At 39.2% G+C, this 25,308-nt stretch overlaps 3 protein-coding genes across 5 annotated transcripts; 2 read left to right on the forward strand and 1 right to left on the reverse strand.

Moving 5' to 3' along the window:
• Nucleotides 1-11,462: 11,462 nt before the first annotated feature.
• fgf8b (fibroblast growth factor 8b) lies at nucleotides 11,463-16,035 on the forward strand. 2 transcript variants are annotated; one of them, XM_068321986.1, is made up of 5 exons: nucleotides 11,463-12,082; nucleotides 12,167-12,203; nucleotides 12,747-12,927; nucleotides 14,871-14,977; nucleotides 15,238-16,035. In XM_068321986.1, exons 1-5 carry the CDS (start codon nucleotides 12,024-12,026, stop codon nucleotides 15,529-15,531), a joined length of 678 nt encoding a protein of 225 aa, XP_068178087.1. In that variant the 5' UTR covers nucleotides 11,463-12,023; the 3' UTR covers nucleotides 15,532-16,035. The 2 variants fall into 2 exon arrangements, with proteins under 2 accessions (XP_068178087.1, XP_068178089.1); XM_068321988.1 differs by having other exon boundaries at nucleotides 12,795-12,927.
• A 1,676-nt stretch (nucleotides 16,036-17,711) lies between these two features.
• dpcd (deleted in primary ciliary dyskinesia homolog (mouse)) lies at nucleotides 17,712-19,810 on the reverse strand. The gene is made up of 6 exons (XM_068322242.1): nucleotides 19,692-19,810; nucleotides 19,222-19,302; nucleotides 18,984-19,108; nucleotides 18,687-18,820; nucleotides 18,456-18,558; nucleotides 17,712-18,025 (listed from the first exon to the last, which is right to left on the reverse strand). The coding sequence occupies exons 1-6, from the start codon at nucleotides 19,753-19,755 to the stop codon at nucleotides 17,921-17,923; spliced, it is 612 nt and encodes a 203-aa protein (XP_068178343.1). The 5' UTR covers nucleotides 19,756-19,810; the 3' UTR covers nucleotides 17,712-17,920.
• Nucleotides 19,811-20,001: 191 nt separating this feature from the next.
• Nucleotides 20,002-25,106, forward strand: poll (polymerase (DNA directed), lambda). Of its 2 annotated transcripts, none has more exons than XM_068321889.1 (9): nucleotides 20,002-20,040; nucleotides 20,616-20,737; nucleotides 20,875-21,172; nucleotides 21,358-21,472; nucleotides 21,556-21,894; nucleotides 22,087-22,260; nucleotides 23,023-23,151; nucleotides 23,783-23,951; nucleotides 24,053-25,106. In XM_068321889.1, exons 2-9 carry the CDS (start codon nucleotides 20,623-20,625, stop codon nucleotides 24,412-24,414), a joined length of 1,701 nt encoding a protein of 566 aa, XP_068177990.1. In that variant the 5' UTR covers nucleotides 20,002-20,040; nucleotides 20,616-20,622; the 3' UTR covers nucleotides 24,415-25,106. The 2 variants fall into 2 exon arrangements, with proteins under 2 accessions (XP_068177990.1, XP_068177991.1); XM_068321890.1 differs by having other exon boundaries at nucleotides 24,065-25,106.
• The last annotated feature ends 202 nt before the right edge of the window (nucleotides 25,107-25,308 follow it).

Raw genomic sequence — 25,308 nt, forward strand, 5'->3', positions numbered from 1 at the left:
ACAGCTGGTGACGCATTAAAATATTGCCTGCTTGAATGAAACTAATGACATCATGACTTCTGATACAAGCCACTGATCGTCTACATTTTGTTCATGGTCAAGTTTTACATTTTTTAAGTGAGCGTGGTAACATTTCCTGAGTAAAATGGCAGACTGACTCAATTTTGTATTGTAAGTTTAAGTGCTTTAGCATGCTAATATTCACTGAATAGTTCAATTTAAAAAATGAGAATTTATCCTGATGATGAGTTCAAAACAAAAAGTTACTCAAAAGTTCATGCAAATTCTGACGAGTAACCAAAATAATGAATGCAGCTCATGGTGGTGATGGAGATACAGAAGTCAGTAGGCTTTCTGGACTCATACCAAACAAAAAGGTGTCAAATGTGGAAGACATAATTGTTTGTGAGTCAAAATTAAAATTTGGAACAATATTGTAGTTTGGAAATAAAGTACTGCACCAGAAGATACATTTTGAAAGAGATGGCGTTTGTCTACACTATTAAAGAATAAATAACTTCTATAAAGCTGTTATACTTTTCCCTACAACACATGTGGGATGTCGATTACAACTTCTAGAACTTGACGTAACCTGAAACATTTGGCATATATACGACAATTTATTCTGAATCCAATAAATTCATTTGCCGTTAATCCATGAAAGAACAAAGGTGAAGTGTGTGTAAATTCTGTTCTTTTTCATTTTGAAAAAAGTCAGATCAATGGTGAGAAACAGCGCAGCCCAAAGCCTAAAAGCCGAGGTGCTGTAAAGAAGTCAAGTCTGGAAAGATTCAGCTGCCAAAGGAGAGACTTTGTGAGTCCTCTGAGTATTTTATTTTTTCTTTTTATGCCCCAATGAGCTTCAGACAATATTATTTGTAGTTATGGAGTAGAAAATGGCATTCTCAATAAATAAATAAATAAATAATTACCCCTGGATGCTGCCACGCCACAAGAAATCTTACAAGTCATTTAATCTTGCTTTAAATGTTGTTTTTCTTACAAAGCTGCCACTAGGGTGAAATAATTTACCGTATTTCCATTGAGAATGCATAAAACACTTAATTATTTCTGAAAGTCTTCTTAAATGAATAATTTTATGCTATTGCTGGAACAATCAATCTTATTTTACACTATAAAATGTTTCTTATTTCAGCTAAATAAATTGAGATGCTGGATCCTGAGCTGGGACCAAGCAGAACTATTTGACATTTACATGTTTCAATTTCTTTGTGACTGCAAACAACTTTCTCGTCTTAAGTAGCTGGTGCACTTTTACATCTCCAAAACATCTGTTTAAGACTGTGGACACCATGGGAATAACATGTGTAAAGTGAGTGGCATTCCCATTTGATAAAATAATCCTAAAATAAGATAATCCTTTATTGTCCCACAGTGAGGAAATTTGATGTAATGTGATCTGCTGTGTGCTTGCCAAGATTGACTGAACACGACCAGCGCTCCTGTTATAAAATTTATCTAAACTCAGTGATCAAAATCCTTGTGTTTTTGTTGGATTTTGTGATGCTGCACCTGTAAAAATGGTGTGAAAACTATTTATGACATTTAAAATCATCTACAAAACTCAAACCCAACTAAAATATTCCACAACAACACAACTGGGATGAGCCTAATTTGTCATTTCATTTTCGCAAAGGATGTGAGAAAAATATATCAGCAGTCAAATAATTCCACAAATAAAGTGTTACGGTCCAGATGTACCAAAAAGTATGCAAGACAGATGTGAAACAGTGTAATCATAGATGTGTTGTGAATCTGTCAGCTATCTAGTAAATGTAAGCCTTTACCATGTCTTTTAAATTAAAAAGAACTTGAAATAATGTAAAGTCTGGTTTCTCAACTATGAAACAGGTTATTGGACTCTACCCCACAGATTTATATTTCATAAACCTGCCTAGTGATTTACCAGAGTAATGAGACCAACACCACCGTGAAGATGGCTAGCAACGTCATTGGAGACTTGTTGGATATTACAGAAACAACATCTGGTGAAAATTTCAACAAGCAAACATTGGATTTGTCTATTTTAACTCAATGAAGCAAAAAGTGTTAATTCTTTTAAGGTGCCAACAGGCTGCTGGTAGCTTCATATTCACTAAATCAGGTGACAGTTTTATCATTTATTCATTCATCAGATCAATTTTTCCTAATTACTGTATCTCTATATCTATTTACACATGTGGTTTAGACCTACATGATGACTTACTTATTTCCATGGTAATTATTTTGCACACCAAGGTAAAACCGATTAAATTTATTGTGAATGGCAACGTTCACAAACAAATTTAAATTTAAACTTCAATTTGATACCTTTCATTCTGAATCTCACAGGTTTCAATATGAATTCAATAAATATGACATTTTTTCATTGTGCTGCACTTGTAAAGCACAATGTCAATAAACTAATGTCAATAATCTAATCCAATCTAATCTAATCTAATCTAATCTAATCTAATCTAATCTAATCTAATCTAATCTAATCTAATCTAATCTAATCTAATCTAATCTATATACTGACTACCACAGCACTAAAAAAACAAAAATATAAATATAAACAGTAACAAAACTTGTAAAGGTGTATTCAAAGAGAAAGAATTCCCTCTTTTTACTCTTTGATTTCTTTTCTTTTTCTTTCTTTTTCATATAATTTCATTTTTGTTTTCCACTTCACTGATCTTTTGGGTAAAAATTTTTTTGGTTGTTTGTATGTTCATACAGTATGTGCTCAATAAATATAACGTGATCCATCCATGTTAAAGTATTTCTGCTTTGGATATTAATCATATATGTGTATGCTTGACACCAGAAGATACTTTGGCAACAAGAAGTGGACGTCAGAACTTAACTAAAAGTAAAATACTAAAGCAAGAATAAAATGACATCTTGATGTCAGACCTGATTGTACATCTGATATTTTTACTCTCTTGACTGAAATGTTGAATGAATGAATGAAGCGTTTCAAGGGTTAAGCTCTCAGCTGGACAGAGGAGATAGGAGCTGAGAGAGAATCCTGCAGTCTGCAGACACAGCATGGTAAAATAATTAGGCTTGCCTTTGAAGGGGACTAAACAAACCCAACAGCACTCAACACCAGCCCTCGTCCGCCCTCTACCCTCATCCCCTCCACTTTAAAGTGGACTTTCCTTCTCTGCTTTCTCACTCTGTTACTCACCATACTTAGCCCCTTGTGTTAACCAGTTGCCCTCCAACCCATATTTTTCATTCCTTCATCTTTTTTTTTGTTTTGTTTCACATTTTGCAGTCCTGCTCTCTGTTCTCTCTTGGGGAGAAAGGCTGGGGAGTGGAGGGAGGGAGAAGGTCCAGGTGATTCACAGGTCAGTTTTTCACATCTTCTAAAGTTGGCTTTAAACGCAAGGGGAAAACAGAGCTGCTGGAGTACTTAGCTAGTAATCCATAAGTGTTATGATGCTATAAAAATCTCCTCTCTTAAGTGGCCTTTAAAACACTTTTCAATACAGGAATGGAAAACGTGTGATCAGACTCTTCTTGGCGTCGGTCCTGTGGATGTTTTCACACAACAGCGAGGGAACTTCCCTGATCCCTGCTGGGATGGTTGCTTGAAGGTGCTGAGTTCTGCTACTGTACATGAATTTGTCTTTTTTTTTCTACAATGCTGTTGCTCTAAATATGATGCAACAGCTTGGTTAGTTGCGCCTTAATTCAGGTCCAAAATGAAGAGAGCGTAGAAAGTAATAACACAATACTCATTACATTACATCAGCATGAGCCCCTACGTTCTCTGGATCCTACATACACAGGCCCAAAATTTAAAATAGCCATAAGTGCACACTTATAGCAATCTAACACAATCATGAAATCATGTCACTGTGCTGATACTTTCCAGCAAGCAAGACACTGTCCAACACAAATACACGGACCAGTAGAGAGTAAAGTGTGCTGCATGTATAGAAAGGCAACAATGGGCGTCAAATTTCTGAAATAGAGCAATTATAAAACAGAGAAGCCATTGAGGAGCACCCATGGGGATGGCATGGATATGGATTGTCACCAATTGCTCAATTTTTTATTATATCCCACCTCTTGGAGGGGTGTGAGGAATCTTAAAACTGGGATGGTGATCTCACCACAGAGTGGACCGATGGTGATCATGCAATAGGGACATTACGTCCCGCTCCAAAACTCCAGATCGTCTTTCTTACTTCTTTAGAAGCTGAAGCTACATTTTGAGATCCTAGTCCCTCAAACTGTGTAGGAGGTGTCAGCGGTGAGAGTAGAAATCGATGGTGTTATTTTCATTACTTTTTGATTGCTGCATGAAGTGATTATTTTATTTGATGCTATGCTAGTAAAGGCTAAGGAAACCTTCTGCTGCTCGGCTAAGGGAGAATTTTGTTATCACTCACAGTTTCTGCTTGTTGTCTTCACACTGTGTTGATCCAACCACAACCACCTGTTGGGCACATATCACTTTTTTCACTCACTGCCTACATAGTTTTAGAGGTTGTATCTGCTGCAGGAAGTGTTTGGTTAGGTTGCGGAGCTAATCCACCTGACCAGTATGCTGTGGCTGATCAGGGATCTGGTGAAACAGTATCATTGCAAGGGTGTGTTTAGAGATGGTCACAATTAGAGGCCATTTTAAAAGGTACAGTTTGATGAAAGACATTTATTGGCTATTGTTATATTGATCTCATAAGGGCAAGGCAGAGGTAGACGCAACACATTTTGTCTGCTTCATCGTGACACATCTGCCTCACGTGGAGCTCATCAGGTTGTTGATTCAGTGTCATTCGAGTCGTCTTCAGGGGCTGCGTGAAGCTGCCAGAAATCTACAGAAGATCCTCGCAGCATGAAGCTGTGAGTTATAATGCTGCAACATGAGGTGACCTCAACATCTCATCACTGTAGCTCTGGACGTCCAAATTATTAATTGGTCAAGGTGACCAAAGTTTTTTTTTTTTTGTCAGTTCATCTTGAAAACATCATAGTACAATTTCCAGAGTCCTCCTTCGTTTAGCTTTGTCCAGCTCTTGACCTCCATCAGTCTGCCATTTACATTCACAGACGCCCAGGAGCTCACTTTTCATACAATTTGATGGTTAAAGCATGCAGGTTTAATCATCGAAAAACTGTAAGAGCGAGAAAACCTTATAGAGGGAAGAATATGGAAGGATGGACCAAGAGCTGGAAATAGGAAAACTTAAAAACAGGCAAACATTGTAGAGATAATGAGCAAGAAGAAAGACAAAGAAAAGTGAGGCGGATGAAGGTACAGAGAAAGAGGGAAGGAGGCATGGGGAGGAACAATTCCCGGAGGTCCATTGAATTTTGTTTCTTTTTTCTCTGCATATTTCATGGTCCTCTCACTCCCAGGTCTACACAGCTGTTTCAGGGCTGGGGGCTTCTTTCTCCAGAGCCCAGATGAAAGAGCTGCCCTAAGCAGCCCTGCAGGTAGGTCTGGTAAAGCCATTTCTCTGGCTGTCCACTGCGCAGCACATGAAATAAAAAAAGAGACGGAGAGAGAGGGGAGTACAGAAGGGGGTGAGAAGGGGGGAAAGATAATACGAAAACAGGGAAAGAGAAAAACTCAGCGGAGAGAGAGAAGGAACAGAAGACGCAGATATGACAGACAAGGAGAAAATATGGAGATGGAGGAGAAAGGGAGAAAATCAGAGAGGGAGGGGAGGTTACCTGCCCTCGGCCACCCCAGACCTCCCTCTCCTCCCCCTCCCCTTCACCACCTCCTGATACCAGGAATGATGTCTGCTTTTATTGACTTTGTTAAACCGTTTTCAATGCTACTTCCTATGTGTTTACAAGACAGTAAATCACACGCTGTTCAGGGTGGGGGGTTACAGGGTGAAATACTGGAGGAACATCCAAGTCTCTAGGAAGGAATAGCACTGTGACAGAGCCAATGACAACTTTGCAGGCTTCTACCTCCTTCTCAAATGCTTTTCCTAACAGAAAACTGATGCAAATGCCACTGTTGGCCTGTTTGTCTTCATTACTTTCATGTTCATCTGATCTGGTGAGAGCAAAAGAGTAATCTAAGACTCACTCGATGATAGAATTGTGGTTAAGATACTTAAAAACAAGGCTCCCGCGAGGAACAGCCAAAAAGAACTGTTATACTGTTAAGCAGTTGTTAAAGGCTTCAGCAGAAAGTCTTAGCATCACCACTCAAGAGTCGTTACGCAAACACTCTTTAGGTCCCCTAATCACTTCTACATACTGGGGTCATTACCAGACAGTCGTTTCATCCAGTTAAAGTTATTTGTGCTCCCAGTTCACTCAAACACGAGTAAGTTCTTCAAACGTCATTCAGCGGTGGGAACTTTGACTTGATTTTCCAAGTTTTCTCACAGTAACAGTTTTCTCAGGCACTGGCATTGTGGGTTTGTCACATACACACTCACTCATGCATGCAATGCATTTACCAAATCATCACTGTGTGACTGAAAATGCAGACAGAATTCACCATGTAAATGTCATTGAAATGACACTTAATGTCTCTGTCTGCTGAGTAAAAATAAATATATTAGGATATTGATTTTGTTCCCCTGTGATATATAATATCTGTGGAGATTTTTGTGATTCCTGGCTTCTGTCGGAATCTTAATTGAGAGTTTAATTGGTCCATACACAATAAACAGTAAGTTATTTGGTGAAATGTATGAATTAATAAATTTTAAGTATAAATATAGCATCGAAATTCCGGTTTACCAGGACATGTGCATTTTTGAATGGTAGGGCAGGTGGAATGTGAGTAACCCCCCCCCACAGCATGTGTTATCCCTCTGGTTTTGGACTACAGTCATGTTGGTAAGTTCTTAATAAATGTTAATAAACACCAAGTCAGCAGTTATTAATGAAAATGTCTCATTATTACATTAATAGCCTCCAGTTACCTGATTAACCTGCAGCAGAAGTGAGTGTGTAGTCTATAATTGTAAATGGTAACAGGTTTTAAATGAAAGGTTTAACGCAGTAACACAAGTCGGGAAATTTGGTCCAAATCTGGTCAGCTTCTAGAAGGTTGTAAGTCAGATGGATCGTAGGAGGACTGTTGACAACGAGGTTAGGTGTAAAAGGTTAGGTGAAAAAATTGGTTAAAGATTAATTGATCAGTTATCACTGTCACTCAAATACTCATCTGATTTTAGACACATCATTACAGAAATTGTGTTGCTGTCCATTAGCAGCATGCATATCAATGCTGTCCTGCACATCCTCAAGCAACAAGCATTCAGTGATGGTGAATTTGCGAACCAGTCTAAGGTAATCTGCTGGTTTGTGTGGTGACTGGGAGCAGGAGAGAGTCGCTGCTACCAGATGACACTGACAATCATAACATCCCACATATTCTTTCCATCCAAACACACTCACTCTCTGTCTGTCTTCCTCTCTGGCTCTGCTTTTTCTCTTCCACCATGGTGTATACCTTTCCATTGGCTCTGACTTGTGCAAGATTTTTACGTCTCACATTAGCTCGGAGGAATAATACATCTTGCTGAATAGTAGTCTGCTCAAGGGCTTTTTCAGACATTCAGTCACTCCTCTTCTAAGAATAACCTATGTGCATATTTGCCAAAAAGTTCTTTTCTGTGATTTCTTTTTTCAAAGCATTTAGTGTTTGCTGTTTTTGTACCCTACTCGCTGATACCAGAACCTTGCTATACTTTTCAAACTGTGGTCCAAATGAGAAAAGCAGCATTTGAGAGACTAAGAGAAAAGGCAAAAGAATAGGGGTCTGGGGCAAAACTTGGAACTTTGTCAACTCTTCTCAAACTCATTAAGAGCCCAAAAAAGCAGGTCACTAGAGAATCTCAGGAGTGAGGCAGCAGACAGTGAGGTATGTAAAAAATTAGAATAAAAAATGATAGCTTTTGATCATGTTTCGGAGAAACCTTTCATGTACAGTCTGGAGAATTTTACCCAAAACTGTCTGACAGGTTACTTTAACCAACTGTCATTCACATTTGCAGAGATGGAGCTCTTTCTAAATTGTAAGTGGCTGCTGCAGACGGAGGTGAAATCAAAGTGATGAATGGACTGTACATTACTGGACCCACTGTTCTTAGTCATGTTTTTTGAGGCAGTAAAGAATGTGGATTCAAGAATAATACACATAAGATAATTTGATGAAAGGAGTGGCTCAGCATTTCAGCAATTCCACTCTTTTGCTTTCTTGATGCTACGTCCACCAGTCAGTCAGTTTAGCTTAGCATGAAGTCTGGAAACCTGAAGTGATGAGTGTGTGGACATTCCTAAAGGTTGAGCTCACCCTCGTCAACGGGGCCATCCTAAGCTTTTGTTCATTATGTTGAAACTAAACCTTCAGAGGCTAGATAGTCATAAATTATATTGTTCATCTATGAGGACCGCCATCATCTCCCTGTATTGCCTGGTCTGGATTTATATATCTCAATAGTTGTATTTTGTCAATCAATGCTCTACAACAACCTTCGCTGGGTTGTGATGGAGTTGGAGCTCACATTTCATCCGACAGCGGGCAAGACACCGTGTCCACCCTGAACAAATTCATCACACAAAGCCAACAACCGTTCATGCTCACATTTACACCTACAGGCAATTCAGGGTAACCCATTCACCTGTACTGCATGTTTTGGGACTATGGGAGGAAGCACCTGGAACACCTGGAGGGAACCCACACAGACACAGTGAGAACATTCAGACTCCACTCTGAAAGACCCTGGGTCTGGATTAAGACCCAGAACCTTCTTTGTGCGAATGCAAACCACTACACCACTGAGTCGACCCAGTCGAGTATTATTCTCACCTCAGTCAAAGTCACAGAATACAGTTCTGGAAATCATTGACAAGCTCACCAGACTCAGATAGACAAAGAGCTGCTCTGTCCAGCTGGATTAAAAAACCTGACTACAGAGACCATGGAGAGATGCAGCGTAATCTAGCACATCATCTTAAAATCATTATTCACAGCTGTCGTCAAACTCTGTGGACTAATTCATGGAGGGAGTCAGAAAGTTCCTGTAAGTGTAGACTTACATTGAGTGCAAAGGAAACACTAAACCTAACCCCTAATCTACACATCACGCAAAATAAGAATATTTCGCAGCATCCTGGCTCTTCTTTTAAGAACACAGTTAGACACCCTGAAGACTTGGTAAAGGTAGCATTAACTCATGATTCTGCAGCATCAGTACAAATGTCACTTCTTCTTTCTAATTCAGTCCGAAACACTTCTCCCTCTGCAGACCTTCTTCCAGCAGTTACTTCACATGACAGATTTATCCTACACAGTCTTCCAGATTATTCTCCATTGACTGCTCCTGTGGGAACAAACTAAAAATCCAGCATCCGCATTCAAGAGACAGGACTTGTGTCGTTGTCTGGTCTTAGCCAACTCGAGGCCACGGCAAGAGCAACCAAGATATTTTATACAGAATAATAGCCTTATTGCAAAAATGAAATACTGTAGTGTCATAACACTCAATGGTCTGTTTGAAGAAGGAACTGACTGATATCCAAGACTAGTCAGTGATTCCATATGAAATCCGTTCACCCAATTTGAATTTGACACACAGCATGCTTTTGAGCTGAAATGAAATAAGAGCTTTCGGCTCTAGAATTTTGTGACTTATATTTGACATACATACATGAAGCTGTTAGAGTGGGGTTTAAATATATAGGGACCCACCAAGGAGAGGATTCCAGGTTCCCTCTTCTTAACCATATTTTCTTTAAATGACTCGTGACAGAATTAATCTGTGCTCAGACAGTCAGACCCTGATCAGTCACTGTGTGGTCGTCATAAAACTCAATCTCTTTACTTATCATGCATGTGGATTTCATATTTGGATGTGTGATCATTCCTTCATTGAGGTGAAATTTGACGGAACAAAGTTGAATTGTTCCAGGTGGCAAAATCACTTGTTGTACTGTCCCGCTGGAACTAATAAGGCAGGTCCATTTTCACCCTTTAAATCCCTGAATTGGCTGAAATGACTGATTTACAACTCAAACACACTGACCAAACTCACATAATTATATATCATACTTTGGTACAGCTGTTCTGTGTGTGGAGTGCAAAAGTTTCCCATAATGTTCATCCAGAAAATACGGGCCCACATTTAGAAATCCTTAAAAGTTGATGTCCAGAAATTAATTTTAGTTCATTAGGATCTATAATCTGATTTTGAGGTGTCGTGTCAGTAATTCATTTGTTCTGATTTAAGGAGTACCTGTTTGCAGCTTTTGCCTAAGAAGTAATATTTTTCACCAAAATACTTTCATTGTTCATTTTATCTGCATGCACAAGAACAATAGGGGATACTGGGTTGAATGTAACATTTATTGACATCATTTCAGTTAAGATAACTTTTAAATCTGATGCAAATGTCTTACAGTGAATTAGTCTCAAGGTCGTAATAGAAACATAACACATTTAGGAACCACATCGCTGGTTTAATTTGGAATAAATTGTTACTTCAAAATCTTATTGGTTAGAACAGTGTGTGACTTTAAAGACAAAATAGTGTACTCCAAAATCTCTCTTCACAACCATTTTCTTCTTGTGTCCAATAGAAAAAGGCAATGACACAATCAATCAAGTTTAAAGTTTGTTCATGACGGGCTGAGTTCAAAGTGTCCCATGTTCCTAATGTTCCCTTTCTTCCCTATCAGACGACTGTGAACAGCCACGTCCCCTTGAATGAAACCCTGCTGCTTCGCTGTCACAAAGACAAATTATGATATAATTACATGATGTAGTGTATGAAATCATGCTGTGAAAGTAGCAGGCCAGGCTTGGGACATGCTGTAGAAAATCAAAGCAGGATTGTGAATAGTTATGGAAGAATGATTGCAAGCGAGAGAGCATTTGTATCTAAGGAAAAGGCTTTAGATGTTATGTGAAAACCATTTTGTGTCATGTGTTCACATGGAACACATATTACTTACATATGTACGATGAAAAAGTACATCAAGGTCTGTCCTGAGGGACCACCAAACAACCTCTAACCCGCAGTCGGGGAATAAGTTAATGTAACTGTAGATTTTCTCAAGTCCATGCCAGGGAATTTTTCCATGTGGACATTCTGCTTATAGAAAACCAAGTATGCTGCAATTTACACGGATAAAGATTCATAATATCATGACAAGTGCATTAATGAGATCAATGTGTCTGATTCTGAATAAATACCTGGTTAAACACAAACACTGTTTCTATGTGATTGACTGCTCATATTTCCATTTTTCATCTTAGACTTTGCTTGAATGCATCACCTTCTTGATGAATGCTGCGATCTTGTAAGCAAATATGTGCAGGCAAAATGTTTTGATAAGTCTTCAGTTTCAAATTGGCTTCAGCCTGAACGCCCCGCCTGCTCCGGTCGAGTACACTGACCTTCGCGCAAGTTAAAGTATTTAAATGTAGAGGAAGACAGATGCTATTCGCTGTGTGGACTGGAGGAGAACACAAGACATACACGTGTGGGAGGAAAGTTGACGTCGGACTTTGTGTGCATCTTGGGGAGGGAGAACCGTAGCATCGTTACTCAAGACAACTAAAACGTGTTTCTACTGGAGGATTTCATTCATTTTTAAAAAAAACAACAACTATTATTAGTTAAAACGCGCATCTGGCCATACGTGCGTAAAGGTCCGTGCGTAAAACAACACAGTGACTTCTATTACACTGTTATAGAAGGTCAAGAAAGATTTTTGCTGACTTTAAAGTTCCTCACAGAAGGTTGATTGATTGACACGAACAGGACACGATGGAGGTTGATAGATGGCAGCGACGCTTTCTCTGGACTTTCAGTTTGGATAAGAACCTTTAAAACTTCTGAACTTTTTAAAAAAAAATTGTACCAGTACAGTGGAGATTGGATTCTGTGTCTGCCTGGACCCTGACCTTTTTGGATCTCTTAATTGTCACGGCCATCGTCTCCTGCGAGCAAACCTGAGCCGAAATCTCCATCCGGAGGAACTTTATTTCCTAGAGCTTCCAGCGGCGAATCAGTGGAGTATTCATGAAGCAATATTTGAACTATTATAAGATGAGGCTGAGAACATCGAGGTTAGGTTATCTGTAAGTAAAGAGGTGTCGTGATGATATCCTTACCCACTGTGTCCATTGTACTCTTTCATTGTATTTTTTTCTCTTTTCCTTCAGGTTAATTCAGTTCACAGCTCTTTGCTTTTACGCACAGGTAAACTCACATTTACACTTCAATAAAAACATTAATGTTGCGTCAGGTTCTGCAAAATTAAGTAAATAAAACTTAACAAGTATGCAGGCGCCGTGCTCCGCTGCTTCGAATTCAGTGTCTCTACATCTGCAATAAGCTGCAATAACAATGAAAACATTTTATTATGAGTGCTATGGCAATTGGCAACAATTCAAACATCTTGAAAAGAGGTAAGCCCCAGCCTAAAAGTGATGGCTAAAACATGTGTGGATGGAGACCGGCTGAAATGAGAAAAAAAATGAAGTCAAGAAGAGTTGAAAGATCATCGGTGGTATAAACAAGAGAGAATGTAATCCCCGAAGGTCCATGAAAGCATCTCGAAACAGACAAATACAAACAAAAAGAAGAGCTATATGATAAAGGTCATAACAGAATGAACTGTGAACACTGACTGTCAGAAGCCCTACTTATATTTATATTTTGCAAATTGAAATGTTCTGAGAAATAAATTAAAAAAGAAAACACTTTCATATTTCATGACATGTGTTTCTTATTGTTCGACAGAACACTGTGCAGTCTCCTCCTAATTTTAAGCACCATGTCACCGAGCAGAGCCGCCTGTCGGACCGGATGAGCCGCCGGTTGACACGAACCTACCAGCTGTACAGCCGCACCAGCGGGAAACACGTCCAGGTCCTGGCCAACAAGAGGGTCAACGCTAACGGCGACGATGGAGCGGTCCACGGTAAGAGACACAACTAGCAGATGGCACGGCTTCTGGGGATGGACGATATCCATGAACTGAAACATCCCGACACTAAGTAATTCACTGTCCATTTTACTACAAACTAGGAAGGCACTCAGTAGAGCGCATGCATCCCCAGGGCCCAGCAGTCCCTTATAATAATTCGAACAAGCACAAAATCTGCTTCATAACCGAACTATAATTTAAGGAAAAAGGGTAAACATTTCAGTTTGGTGTACCAATATTTTATTTAAATTCTCATCAAATGGCATCCATTGGTTATTACCAACCCTAGAATTAAAACTTCCCGTTCCGTTTCGTTCATGAAAGAGAAATAAAACTTATCCTGATCCACACTAAAGTTTGCTGTGGCCACATTGTAAGCGTCCTGTAACTTATGTCATTTCAGATTTTTTTTTTTTTAATCAAATAGCCAAACATGATCCGAGGCACCATTAGAGCGCACAGTCAAGAAAATTTATAAATTCCACTATGGCGACATGACCGCAAGTAATACTCTGCCTCTGATTGGATTGGCATGACAATGACGCTTTCCTACGTGGTTCCTCACCAAGAGAACATGCAGAGGCAAGTAGGTCATGGCATTAGTAGGATTCATACCATCCCTCTGATAAAAATGGAATCAACTGTTTTCCTCTCCAGAGTCCACCTTTCCCTTACATGGCTTTGACATTCAATTCTTTTCCAATTATTCTGCTTCCAAACACGATCGCAACACCTCCTCCTCCTCCATATTGACTAAAATGGAACAAATGTCCATCCACTCCGGTAGAATATTTTTATTCTCTCTAAAATTAAGCGGTTTTACTGCCTGTTATGACTGAACAAACCAAGACCAATGACCACTGAAATGATCATTTCTTACATCTCAATACATTCAAACATAAGAAAAATGTAGGAAACATGTACACTGCCAGTGGATTTGGTTAAAGTCAGTACCACACTGGGAACTGTTGAAAATCAGCAGTGTTCCAAATTTGTTATTTTTGGCAGCATGTAGGAAAAAGTTTTAGCCTGGAGGAACAGTAGAAGAAATGATAACATCATTAGTGGCATCAGTGTTGCCATCTTTTACAGCCTCGATGATTTATTTCTGTGGTCATCTGGAAATTCCTTGACACCTGTTACGATTGACTTGAGGGAGATGTTCTTATTCTAGCAACTGAGCTGAGCAGAATTCCTGTCGCTAACGGGTCTGGTGTTTCTAGCCATCTTTCCGAAGCAGCTACCGCTGCATGTGCAACGCTCAATGCCTGCTGTCTGCTTTTTAGAGACTCGTTTTATGAGGAATTTTCATTGCATTACAACTCGATGTATGACTCAATTTATAAGGAGCGGTGAAGTCAGCATCTTCTCTTTATACCTTTTCCTTTCCTTGCCTCTCCTGTGTGCTCTTTTGTCTTAAATTTCCCGGCCTACACCCACATTTGCACAGAGGGAGGGAGTCATTCATGCACGCACTGGCTGCACATCCTAAGTGGGTGTCAGTCTTGTAACCAGCCCAAATCTGACCACCGCTCTGCGCTTGTGGTAGTGTCCCTTACTGCAGCATTCTTGCTCTCTCGAATCCTCACTTTGAACCGTATCACTGCACAGAATTTACAGACATTCAACAACAATCACACCCTGCAAAATCACTATCATTTGATGCAATCCTGCAAAGCTGGCATAATATTCTTAAACGTAGCTGCAGGATCGCGAAGAGACCTCTGTGTCTACTGAGGATTCTGGTTCTCCAACTGTGGCCGTCTCAAAAGAACTGGATGTCATTTAAACACGATGATCCAGTTCATTGTGTCCATCATGCATGATGACTTCAGAAAAATTCCACACCAACATCTTTTGTCTCACACATGCAGTGTCAGAACATGCATGTCCGCACCTTGCCGTGTGACGATCTGTAATCTGTGTTCTCTGTGCAGCTAAACTGGAGGTGGAGACGGACTCTTTTGGAAGCCGTATTCGTATCAAAGGGGTGAAGACAGGATACTACATATGTATGAACAAGAGGGGGAAACTAATTGGCAAGGTATTCTGTAATTCCTAGTTTTGTGGCTGAATGTGACTAAAGCAACATTCTAAAGTTTGTGTTGTTCTTGGAGAAGTTATAATAGATTTTCAGTTTTATTACAACACATAACTATGTTAATGCCAGAGCATCATATAGTTTTCAGATTTGTTCAGATTTCAAAGTGTGTTTCTTTGCCCAGAAATAAAGACGATCCGCTTTCTGCTACCTGAAAGTTATCCAAAGTATCTCAACTTCTACCCCCCTGTTTTCTTTCTCAGCGGAAAGGACGAGGCAAAGACTGCATCTTTACCGAGATCGTTCTGGAAAACAACTACACAGCGCTCCAGAACGCCAAGTACGAGGGCTGGTATATGGCTTTCACACGCAGGGGCCATCCGAGGAAGGCCTCCAAAACCAAGCAGCACCAGAGGGAGGCCCACTTCATGAAGCGTCTACCTAAGGGGCACTTACTGAGTGAGAGGCGACCGTTTGATGCGCTGCCTCTCGCCGTCCCGGCGCACTCAAGCAAGCGGACTAAATTTTCCCGTCACCAGCGCTCAGGTGGCCGCTAAGCACCAAATACCACTGAATGAACTAGCACAGAACCCCCACTGCAAGGGAAGACAAGTGCTCCCAGACATAAACTTCTCCAGTCAAGTGCCCACACACTTCTTCCCTAATTATGTGGACTGATGTAATTCTCTGTACTGGACTGTACGTAAACATTGACTGTCTAATCTGCTTGTTGTTTCCAATTCAATCAGAGTTTAGGACATGTTTTACTTCTGAAATCAGGGAGCAATTAAAGGACAGAGGAAGTCAATTTTGTCATCAGTGCAAAATTTTGGTTAGAAGTTTAGAAACAGAAAATGTTTAAAATAGATGAAAACGATGAAGCAAGATGCGGCAGCTATCTGTGGATGATGTTACAGCATCAAAGTCTCAGTCGACAGACTGTTTTGCCTTTAGGAGGCAATTTCTGAGAACTTTTAACCTGTTTTTTTCTACATATATGAATATATTTCTACTGTAAAAATGTAAATGATGTCAAATGATATTTATTGTAGAGTGTATATTAAAACCACTAAAGATTCCTTTCACAAGCTGGTTGTGTTTTCACTTGTGTTGTTGTTTTGGGATGGAAAGCCAGCATACATTGTTAGTTACTCCCAAAAACTTTTTTTTTCTCTCCCCCTTTTTTCTTCAGGCTGGAGACCCAGATAACTGAGGGGCAATATCTGTGACAGCCTACTGAATTCAATGTGCTCAGCAAGTGAGACTTGGACATGAATGGCCCAAGCTATGTATTAAAAGCGATGAGGTCAACCCACCATTTTGGCCTAAACAAAGGTTACCACCATGTAGTTGCATTTCTCACGATCGCACACCGTAACCCTCTGATCAAATGGGGCCTTTGTAAAACCTCATATAAAGGGGCATGTTATACAATAGCGAGTTCGAATAATAACACGAGGAGGGGTCAGTTATCAAAAAGAAGCCAGTCACACAGGGAGGGGTAAGGGGAAAGGGGTTGCAGAAAAAGCATCAGGGCCTGTGTGGCAAAATGTGGCATTGGCTGAAAGAGGGGGAATGGCTGGGAAGAGGCATTCGGGAATGAAAGGGAGGCAGAAAAGAAACTTTCTTCCCAGAATCAGTTGAGCATGACCATCAGAGGCCAAACGACAGGGGAGGAAGAAGACCCTGAACAGAGGGACTCGGCTGCTCTCAAACTGCATGAGCTGGATGTTCAATTTGTAAGTTGTTGCAGCTTAAGCTCTGGAGATCGTTATGTGTTAAATAAAATAATGAATGAATGGACTTCAAGCAAAAACTGCAGAATTAACTACAGCATGTATGAATGGATGTTGGTTGAAATAAAACCCCCCATTTCCTTTACAATAATTGAGAAACAGCAGAGCTGACTGTGTAAAATGTTTTCTTGCATTTTTTTTTTCATCTGGAAGGAGGTAGCGCTCAATAGTAGGAGAGTTGTGGTTTTGTCTGTGCTATTTGCACTTGCTCTCTGGGTTTGGACAAGTGTCAGAAAAAACCCAGGGAATCACAAGGCTGAAGTATATTTAAATCCTTCCAAACAGGTCTGTCCTTATTTAACCACTATCTAATAACCATAAGTGAATGGTTTTCACCTACATGGGCCTGATGAAGAAAAAGTAGACAAATATTCAAATTCTTTATCTTCAGTTACCGCAATATATATTAAGATCAAATCCAGCTTGAAAAAGCATCCTTATATTTCTCCTTGTTAGATAGTAATATGGAATCCATTTGGCACCCATCACTGCAACATTTGAACTCATTTCTCACTTGTGTCAGTGGAGTGTTAATGGAGAACAAAGGGTCAGAGAAAGCCTATGTTGTAAAGCCCAATCAGTAACACTGGTCTGCTTCCTGACCAGTGTTAGAAATGGCTTCCAGGGTGGCCCACAGCACGCAAGAAACATGAATGCATTCAGTTAACACAAATGGGATGTGCTCGTAACAGTGACACTGGAACGGACAGGGATGAGGCGTTGTGTGTTTTGAGTGTTTTACAAGGACATCAATGCAAAGCTGGTTGTAAGTTATGTGACCCCAATCAAAATTGCTCCTCATAACATTTGCAAAAGTAGACATTGTTGCGGTACATTCATAAATTTCTCTACAAAGATTTTAAATATATTGTTAAAGTATTGTTTTAAATAAAGAAAAAAACATGTTGCATCATCATTGATAAAAATGATTGTGAGGGCATGAAACAGTATTTTTTATTGAATATGCCTGAATCAAATATGAATGGGAAATCATATTTTAACAATCGTTATTAATTTAACTCAAACTGTTGAAAAGGCACTGACCAAAGTTAATCTAAATGAAGACATAAAGACAAAAAGTCAAGCTCATATAGTGACAGTTTACTTTAAATGCAACACTGAATATTCTGCTTCCTCCAATAGTGAGAATTCATTGAGTTTTGCAGTCGACGTCTCCGTCACTGGTCCCCTTCAGTTTCTTCAGTTCCTTCAGCAACTCTTGTTCAAGAGTTAAGATCTCCTTGGGTTTCTTGTACTGGATAAAAGAGAAAATGTATTACTTAACATTCCTCATCTTTCTGCTGTGGATCCTTCAGCAAAATGAGTAATTACTGTAGGCACAGGTGCACGGGGTTAAAACTGTATTACGTGAAAATGTTTCAACCTTCAACTTTATTGAGATAATATTTTCTGAGTCCTTGCATTAAACAGGAAAGCCCACATATCTAGGAGTCAAACATGAATCTTAATCAAGAAGAGCAAAAAAGAATCATGAACTGAAGAAGCCTCTTGGATGAGAGGTGATATGTCTCCAAGTTCAGTTGATTCTTTTTTGGTCTTCTTGATTTACCTTGACGTGGATGACTGAGAACCTAGACAGACATGAAAGCTTACAGCTTTACAAAGTATTAGCAACATTAAATTAATGGTGTAGATTTTCTTTTTTCTTGATGTGTAGGACTTACACTGACAATTAGAGTGTTGTTGGCATGAGTGAAGGTGAGGGCTGAGCTGTCCAGAGGTAGCTGACTGCGATTTAAATCATCAATACTGAACTTCTTGTAATACCTAAAAAGACATTAACAGGATTCCATAAGTCATAGGACAAATGTGTTGCAAACAGTGCCATCTATAGGTTGAACACAATGATTACATGAACACATGTATGAGAAGAACCGATTCTAGAGCATATTTACTTCTTGTTTGAGGTTTTTATAATGATGCATCTCTCAGATGTCTCCACAGAGACACTGAAAACATCTTTAGGGTAAGGAAGGTTACGGACTCTCCACTGAAAGCTGGTTTTTGTGTCTTTACGAACAAACACGGGCTGTGGAAACAGAAATCATTCTAGATATTAGAATGACACATAGCATTTACTAATTTACTCTGAGACAAAGTAAAATGAACTAAATTAATTGGATGCTTGTATTAGAAGATGCTTTGGTGTCATTTTAAAGTCAAAGCCACAGAGCACATTGAAGAAAACAAACATTTGAGCAGTTCTCTTTGATCACATCAGACTCCACTGACATGACAGGGGCCCCAAGTGGCTCCCCAACCTCCACCTGCCATTGACCCTGAGCTCCAAGTGTGCTTTTCTGTCGACACCTTCGGACTGGGGGAAAAAAACAACAGGTTTATAAGGTAAATGATTTTTACAATTAGTTTTCTTGTAGCATGGAGCTACCGAAAACTTGTAGCTCCATGCTAGTACAATTCATCACTTACCAATAAGTTCATCTGTTTTCAAGTCATACTCTTCTGTCATTTCTGAGCCATCAGTAAAGAGATAATGGATCTTCCTTTTTCCTGGGGGTGGATTTAGAATAAAATATGTATCAATCAAAACAAACAAACCAGAAATACTCAAACAGCTGCAACTGCTGTGTACAGAAATCAGCATGAATGGATAAACATAAAAACATACCATCGCATTGTTCGATACACACCCAGAGTACAGTCAGCAAGAATATTGTTCTTATTCGGGACCTATCTGTTTCAGAGATTGTGTTACACACGTGGTCTTGTAATGAATGTGTGTTCTGTATGATTCCATCAGTAAAGACAACTGTTTACTGAATACTAACATTGACGTTAGCCAAAATGGTAGTCGGCTAGCGTTGGAAAACCCACATTAAATCTGATTAAATTCAAATATTACTATTAGTAAATAGTCTTCTAATTTGTACGTTTCTCACCATCTTGTATCAATGCCGTTTTCTTCGACGATTTTAGTCTATCGATCCAGCTCTGTTCAGCCATATTTCATGCGATGCTCTCAGCTGCGTGCACAAGCCACTTCCGTATTAAGAAGCCGTAACCACAGCAACCGAGATAATTTGCGACACATACACATTAAAATAAATTTCCTAATCATCTAAATATTTGACGTTGAACGCATTAAAAGCATTTTTTGTATGTAATTAGAAAATGACTTAGCTATAACATTAACACGCATTATATTAATAAGCGCAATATTTGACCCGGAAGTAAAAATTTGTTGTTGCATTTTCGTGATTTCTGTACGAATGGTTCCCTCTGATCAGGGTAAGAGATAAAATGTCACATTTCAAAGAGTTTTATAATATAAAGGTACAATCAAACTTAAATGTTGATTTTATAGAAGATACGATTAAAATATGACGTGAAAAGGCTTATTGAATGACCGGATGTTTACGTTAGCTCAGGCTAAAACCGACTCGATGACATTGTGACAATAAAGCGTCGTTTAAACTTGCTTACACTGTCAGATAGCTGCACCGCTGCTGCTGGGACGTGTGGAGCAACTTCTGTAGTAACAGAAGTGTCTGCATGTTGTTGATTTAAAGATATGTACTGTTTTGTATCAAATTGTATGAGGTAGTTAGTGTGACAATATTTTTGTCAGATATTACAGTATTTAATATTATAACATTGAGAGAGTAACTGCACTGTTTGTCATAATATATCTACTTTTATTCAATTACACAGTATCATTAGCTGCTTCTGACATATGATTAGATTAACTTCACGATTAGTATTTTAAGTGGTTTAATAATGAGTAGTGCAGAATTTGTTTTCCAGATTTACAGATGGATGTAACTCTGAACTCTGTCTCACAAGTTGTTGACATCCCTTTACAGAAACAAAATGGAGCCTCGTCCTGGGATAGTGAAAGCCTTTCCTAAAGTTAAAAGAGCTAAAGTATTACATGTAAAGAATGAACCTCCTCCAAAGAAGAAACCTACCGAAAGTGATGTCACAGGTTGTAACTGTGTGTGTGAGAGAGAAAGTGGCTGTGGAGAAGAACTATGAAAAACAGAAATATATCTGTGCAAGAGATGTAGATTAAGAGATATACTAAATTTGCTCATTGTATTGTTTTCTTATCTTCTGTCCCAGGAAACATGTTCAATGGTCTCACATTGTACATCCTCCCTGCTGGAATAGGGACTTCCAGATTACACATTTTTGAAAGACAGGTTCAGCAGAATGGAGGACAAACGGCTGCTTCCCTGTCTCCCAGTGTCACTCATGTTGTTGTGGATGACAACATGACTCTGGACAGGGCGCTGCGGTTACTGAAGGTGGATTGTCTGCCCTCTGGAGTCCAACTGGTGAAATGCACTTGGTTGAGTATGTGCATCAGTGAGACCCGACTGCTGGATGTTGCCATACACAGCCTTCTTTTACCTGAGAGGTTAATGAGCTAATGCCACTTCACTACAGTACTTACATCTGAAAGCTGTTGTCAGCTGTCCTTCAAAGTCACAGAGAGTTTCCAATTTATCACATACAAAAACTTATTTAGCTGTGTTCAATATGTGTCTACATCTGACATACCATTTAAAATGTTATTTCAGCAAAACTGTCCTCTCTATTTAGGGGATCTGACAGAGATGATAAAAATATTTTGGAAGCGTTTCCAAGTGTCTCATTCACTGAAAACATTGTGGAGCCAGTGACTCATCAAAGGCAGCAAGAGGAGGCCTTAGACATGGTAAACCAGACCTCAAATACAAAAGAAGTCTCTTTGTCTTTTTCATTTTTATAATACTTAATCATACTTGATATGTACTCCAGGTGGTCCCAGACACCAAAGAAGAAGTGCACGGAGATGAAGACGGTGTCTCTCAGAAAGACCTGGAAGCTCTTATGACCGGCCACCATCCAGAAGAGGAGAGTCTTGGCTCGAGCCTCAACCCTGGTCTGGACCCTGCAGCTCAGAAGGTGGTCTCAGGAAAGTGGGTTTGTGCCCAGTCTTCTCAGTCCAAAACAAATAACTTCAACCAGCACATCACAGACAAACTAGAAGTCCTGGCCAAAGCCTACACACACCAGGGGGACAGATGGAGGGCACTGAGCTACTCCAAGGCTGTCAATGCACTGAAGAGTTATCACAAGCCTGTCACATCATATCAGGTAACACAATGCAGATTAGTCGGTTGGTCTGTCTGCCTGTCTGTCTCTATGTCTGTCTTATCTATTCAGCCATCCATCAATCTACTATATGTCACTTTATTTATATATAAACTGATATATAACTATATAAAGTAACTGATTATAAATTCTATTGAAATCATCTTTTTAAATGACAAAAGGTTTTTGTTTTAGGAGGCTTGTCTGATTCCAGGAATTGGAAAACGAATGGCGGATAAAATTGATGAGATCATGGAGAGTGGTCACCTACGGAAGTTAGATCACATTGGAGAGGCTGTGCCAGTACTGGAACTTTTTACTAATATCTGGGGTGCGGGGGCAAAAACTGCACAGCTGTGGTACCAACAGGTAGAGCACAAATTAATACATGCATACATGTGTATTGTGCCATACATACAGAACATACACACGCACGCACGAACGCACGCACACACACACACACACACACACACACACACACACACTTCCTCAAATTATTCTCAGTATCCTTGAATTTAAATTGAAACCTAGAAGATAAGGACATAGAACTTGCAGTCTTTTACAACAATCCTGATTTATTCACCACCAGCTAATTATTTCAGAGTAATTTTCCATAAAATAATATCTTATATTGATGGATTTCATATACAGTAATAGAAATACATTCAAGTTGAAACTCTGTGACAAATAATGCTGCTCGGTTGATAACCCATTGCATGTTTTGTAATGGTATTTGTACAAGAAATTGCAAGGCAGACATCAAGAAATTGATGTTACCAAGAAACATTTTCTGCATCGGTTGTCCCTTGATAGATGGAGCTTAGTACATCCTCAAGATTACGTAACGTGTGTTCTGAAGAAGTGATTAAAAAGTAAACATTTTTCATTGGAATCCTTAAGTTACAGTAACGAAGGAAAGTAAAATTTAACAAAATAATAAGAATAAATTTGAAGTGTATTGTACCATCCATAGAAGATTTGCAACTCAGAGTGCTTTACAACAAAATACTTACATCAGCATGGTGATCAAAAACACAAAATAGGAGTGGAAAATAAATGCAACAATCACTAGGAAAACAGGGAACCATGAGGTAGATGTCTAATATGTTAAAATGTTTTTTTGTCTATTAGGGATTTCGCACACTGGAGGACATCAGCACAAAAGCCCGCCTCAGCAACACTCAGAAAATAGGACTGAAGCACTATGATGACTTTCTAGACCGAATGCCCAGAGAAGAAGCAGCAGCCATAGAGACAGTGGTAATGTAGCTTCATTTATCAAGCTGCATCAATCTATGATGACAACTGAAACACATTTGCATTTTCACTCCAATATATTTAGTCAAGTTAACACTGGAATGACATATCTTACTAAAAGATTCCACATCTAACCCACAGAAATCTGGAAGAAAAGGACTTGATATAGGAAAATATTTCTGTCCATTTTCCTTTGCTATTTGATAATGGGAATACCAGAGTGAGTTCTCACTGAGTGGAGCATCTCAAAGGGGAAAACTTACTCTTTCTTGAAAGTTGCTGTATATTAACTTAGCCAGATACCCATTCACTCCAAAGCTGAGTACTGTACAACGCTAGTTGTTTCATATTGTATTACTCAGAATTTTCCCCTAAATGTGCCAGATAGAAAGCGGACTTGAGACAGATGACTTAAGCATGTGTACTCCCTCAGGCTTGTCAAAATAATATGCAATGCTTTCACGAGTCCACCTCCCAGTATTTAGCTGGAAACAGATAAATGGATACTTGGTTGAAAAAAAAAAACCCCACACAATATAAAATTATGGTTTTCCAATTTTTTGAGAGCTCAAAGGTTGAGAAAAATACTTTATCACTTTCTGATGCAGTAAATGATACTCTTCATTTTGTGCAGGTGAGAGATGCTGTGAAAGCCATAAACCCACACCTGCTGGCAATAGCATGTGGGTCCTTCCGTCGGGGGAAGACCACATGCGGAGATGTGGATGTGCTTATATCTCATCCTGACGGGAAATCCCACAAGGGAGTTTTCAGCAAAGTGTTACAGAGCCTCCATGACAGTGGTAAGCTGCATCCGTTTGACTGTTGAGAATTTTTTTATAGTTTCTTCATTGGTTTTCTGTCCGTCAGAAAAAAAATGACTTGGCGACCCTTTATGTCTGAGGTTTTCTAACAGATGACCTGGTTAGTCATGAGGAGAACGGAGAGCAGAAGAAATACATGGGTGTGTGCCGTTTGCCAGGACCTGACCGCCACCATCGCAGGCTGGACATTATAGTGGTTCCCTACAATGAGTTTGCCTGTGCACTGATGTATTTCACTGGGTCGGCACATTTCAACCGCTCAATGAGAGCACTTGCAAAGACAAAAAATATGAGTTTGTCAGAGCACTCACTGAATCAACATGTAGTGCGTCAGGGCAGCTTAAAGTTGTATGGTGGCAATGCACTGGCTACACCGACGGAGAAGGATGTTTTTAATCTTTTAGGCATACCTTACAGAGAGCCTCATGAAAGGGACTGGTGATGATTTACAAATTACAGTGCCTCCTTTGATTTTTTTATTACCAAAAAAAATGGTGATGACAATGAGAAATATTGTTTAAGATTTTTTTAACTGCCCATGTTATTTAAGTACCCTGTTTAAGAACCCTTTTTTTATTGTACATGTGCAAATATTAAGCTCAAATGTTTTAGGTGGTGTGTGTTACTAGTTTATGGGATGTGAGCATTTGAAACATCTGCCTTCCAAACAAAAAGTATAATGAATCCGGGGCTGTTTAGAATATTTTGAGGGAAAGTTTCTGTAGTACAAGATGTTTTGCTTTAGTTGAGTAATATTATTAAAAATACATATCTGTGTAATGTCTTAATAGTCAGTGCAGTCTCACATTTTTGCAAAGTCATCAAGTATCTCACTGGCGCAAAACATCATTTAGTAAGTTAGATGATGCTTTTTAAGGACTTCAGTCAAAATTTTATTTGATTGACTGAATGAAACGTTTGTTGTTGCCTAATCACATCAACACACCGTTCGAAGCAATTTTTGATAAGGGAAAGTGACAGATAGTGAGTGGCAGATAGGCCAGAAAGAGTTGGACTGGAGTTTAGACCCAGCTCTAAGTGCATTTTAACATTGGGTGTGATTGGGTATGAATGCATTTTTAAAAAATAAAAATTATGTAAGCAAATAACGCAATAAAAAATAAATACTAAAGGTGAATCACAACGCTTTTCTTTGTCTTCCTTGATTTTTTTCAAGGTGTTTTTTGTCTGTAACCTCGTACAATATTTTCAAATTTAATTTACATTCGATATAAAAAAACTCGTCTTTTTAAAAACATACTTTATATATTTCGCTGGCAAAAATGTATGGTTTTGAGTTGTATACTGGGGACTACAGTATTTCTACTATGTGTCT

This window comes from Antennarius striatus, chromosome 8 (genome assembly GCF_040054535.1).
Source record: "Antennarius striatus isolate MH-2024 chromosome 8, ASM4005453v1, whole genome shotgun sequence".
NCBI classification, from domain to species: domain Eukaryota; kingdom Metazoa; phylum Chordata; class Actinopteri; order Lophiiformes; family Antennariidae; genus Antennarius; species Antennarius striatus.

Coding starts and splice junctions, on each gene's coding strand:
- fgf8b (XM_068321986.1), top strand. CDS start 12,024: ATGAAGCAATATTTGAACTATTATAAGATGAGGCTGAGAACATCGAGG. Junction 12,204..12,746: donor CTCTTTGCTTTTACGCACAG/GTAAACTCACAT, acceptor ATTGTTCGACAG/AACACTGTGCAGTCTCCTCC. Junction 12,928..14,870: donor CGACGATGGAGCGGTCCACG/GTAAGAGACACA, acceptor TTCTCTGTGCAG/CTAAACTGGAGGTGGAGACG.
- dpcd (XM_068322242.1), bottom strand. CDS start 19,755: ATGGCTGAACAGAGCTGGATCGATAGACTAAAATCGTCGAAGAAAACG. Junction 19,303..19,691: donor AACGGCATTGATACAAGATG/GTGAGAAACGTA, acceptor ATCCACCCCCAG/GAAAAAGGAAGATCCATTAT. Junction 18,821..18,983: donor TCAAAGAGAACTGCTCAAAT/GTTTGTTTTCTT, acceptor CTGTTTCCACAG/CCCGTGTTTGTTCGTAAAGA.
- poll (XM_068321889.1), top strand. CDS start 20,623: ATGGAGCCTCGTCCTGGGATAGTGAAAGCCTTTCCTAAAGTTAAAAGA. Junction 20,738..20,874: donor TACCGAAAGTGATGTCACAG/GTTGTAACTGTG, acceptor CTTCTGTCCCAG/GAAACATGTTCAATGGTCTC. Junction 21,895..22,086: donor AGCCTGTCACATCATATCAG/GTAACACAATGC, acceptor TTTTTGTTTTAG/GAGGCTTGTCTGATTCCAGG.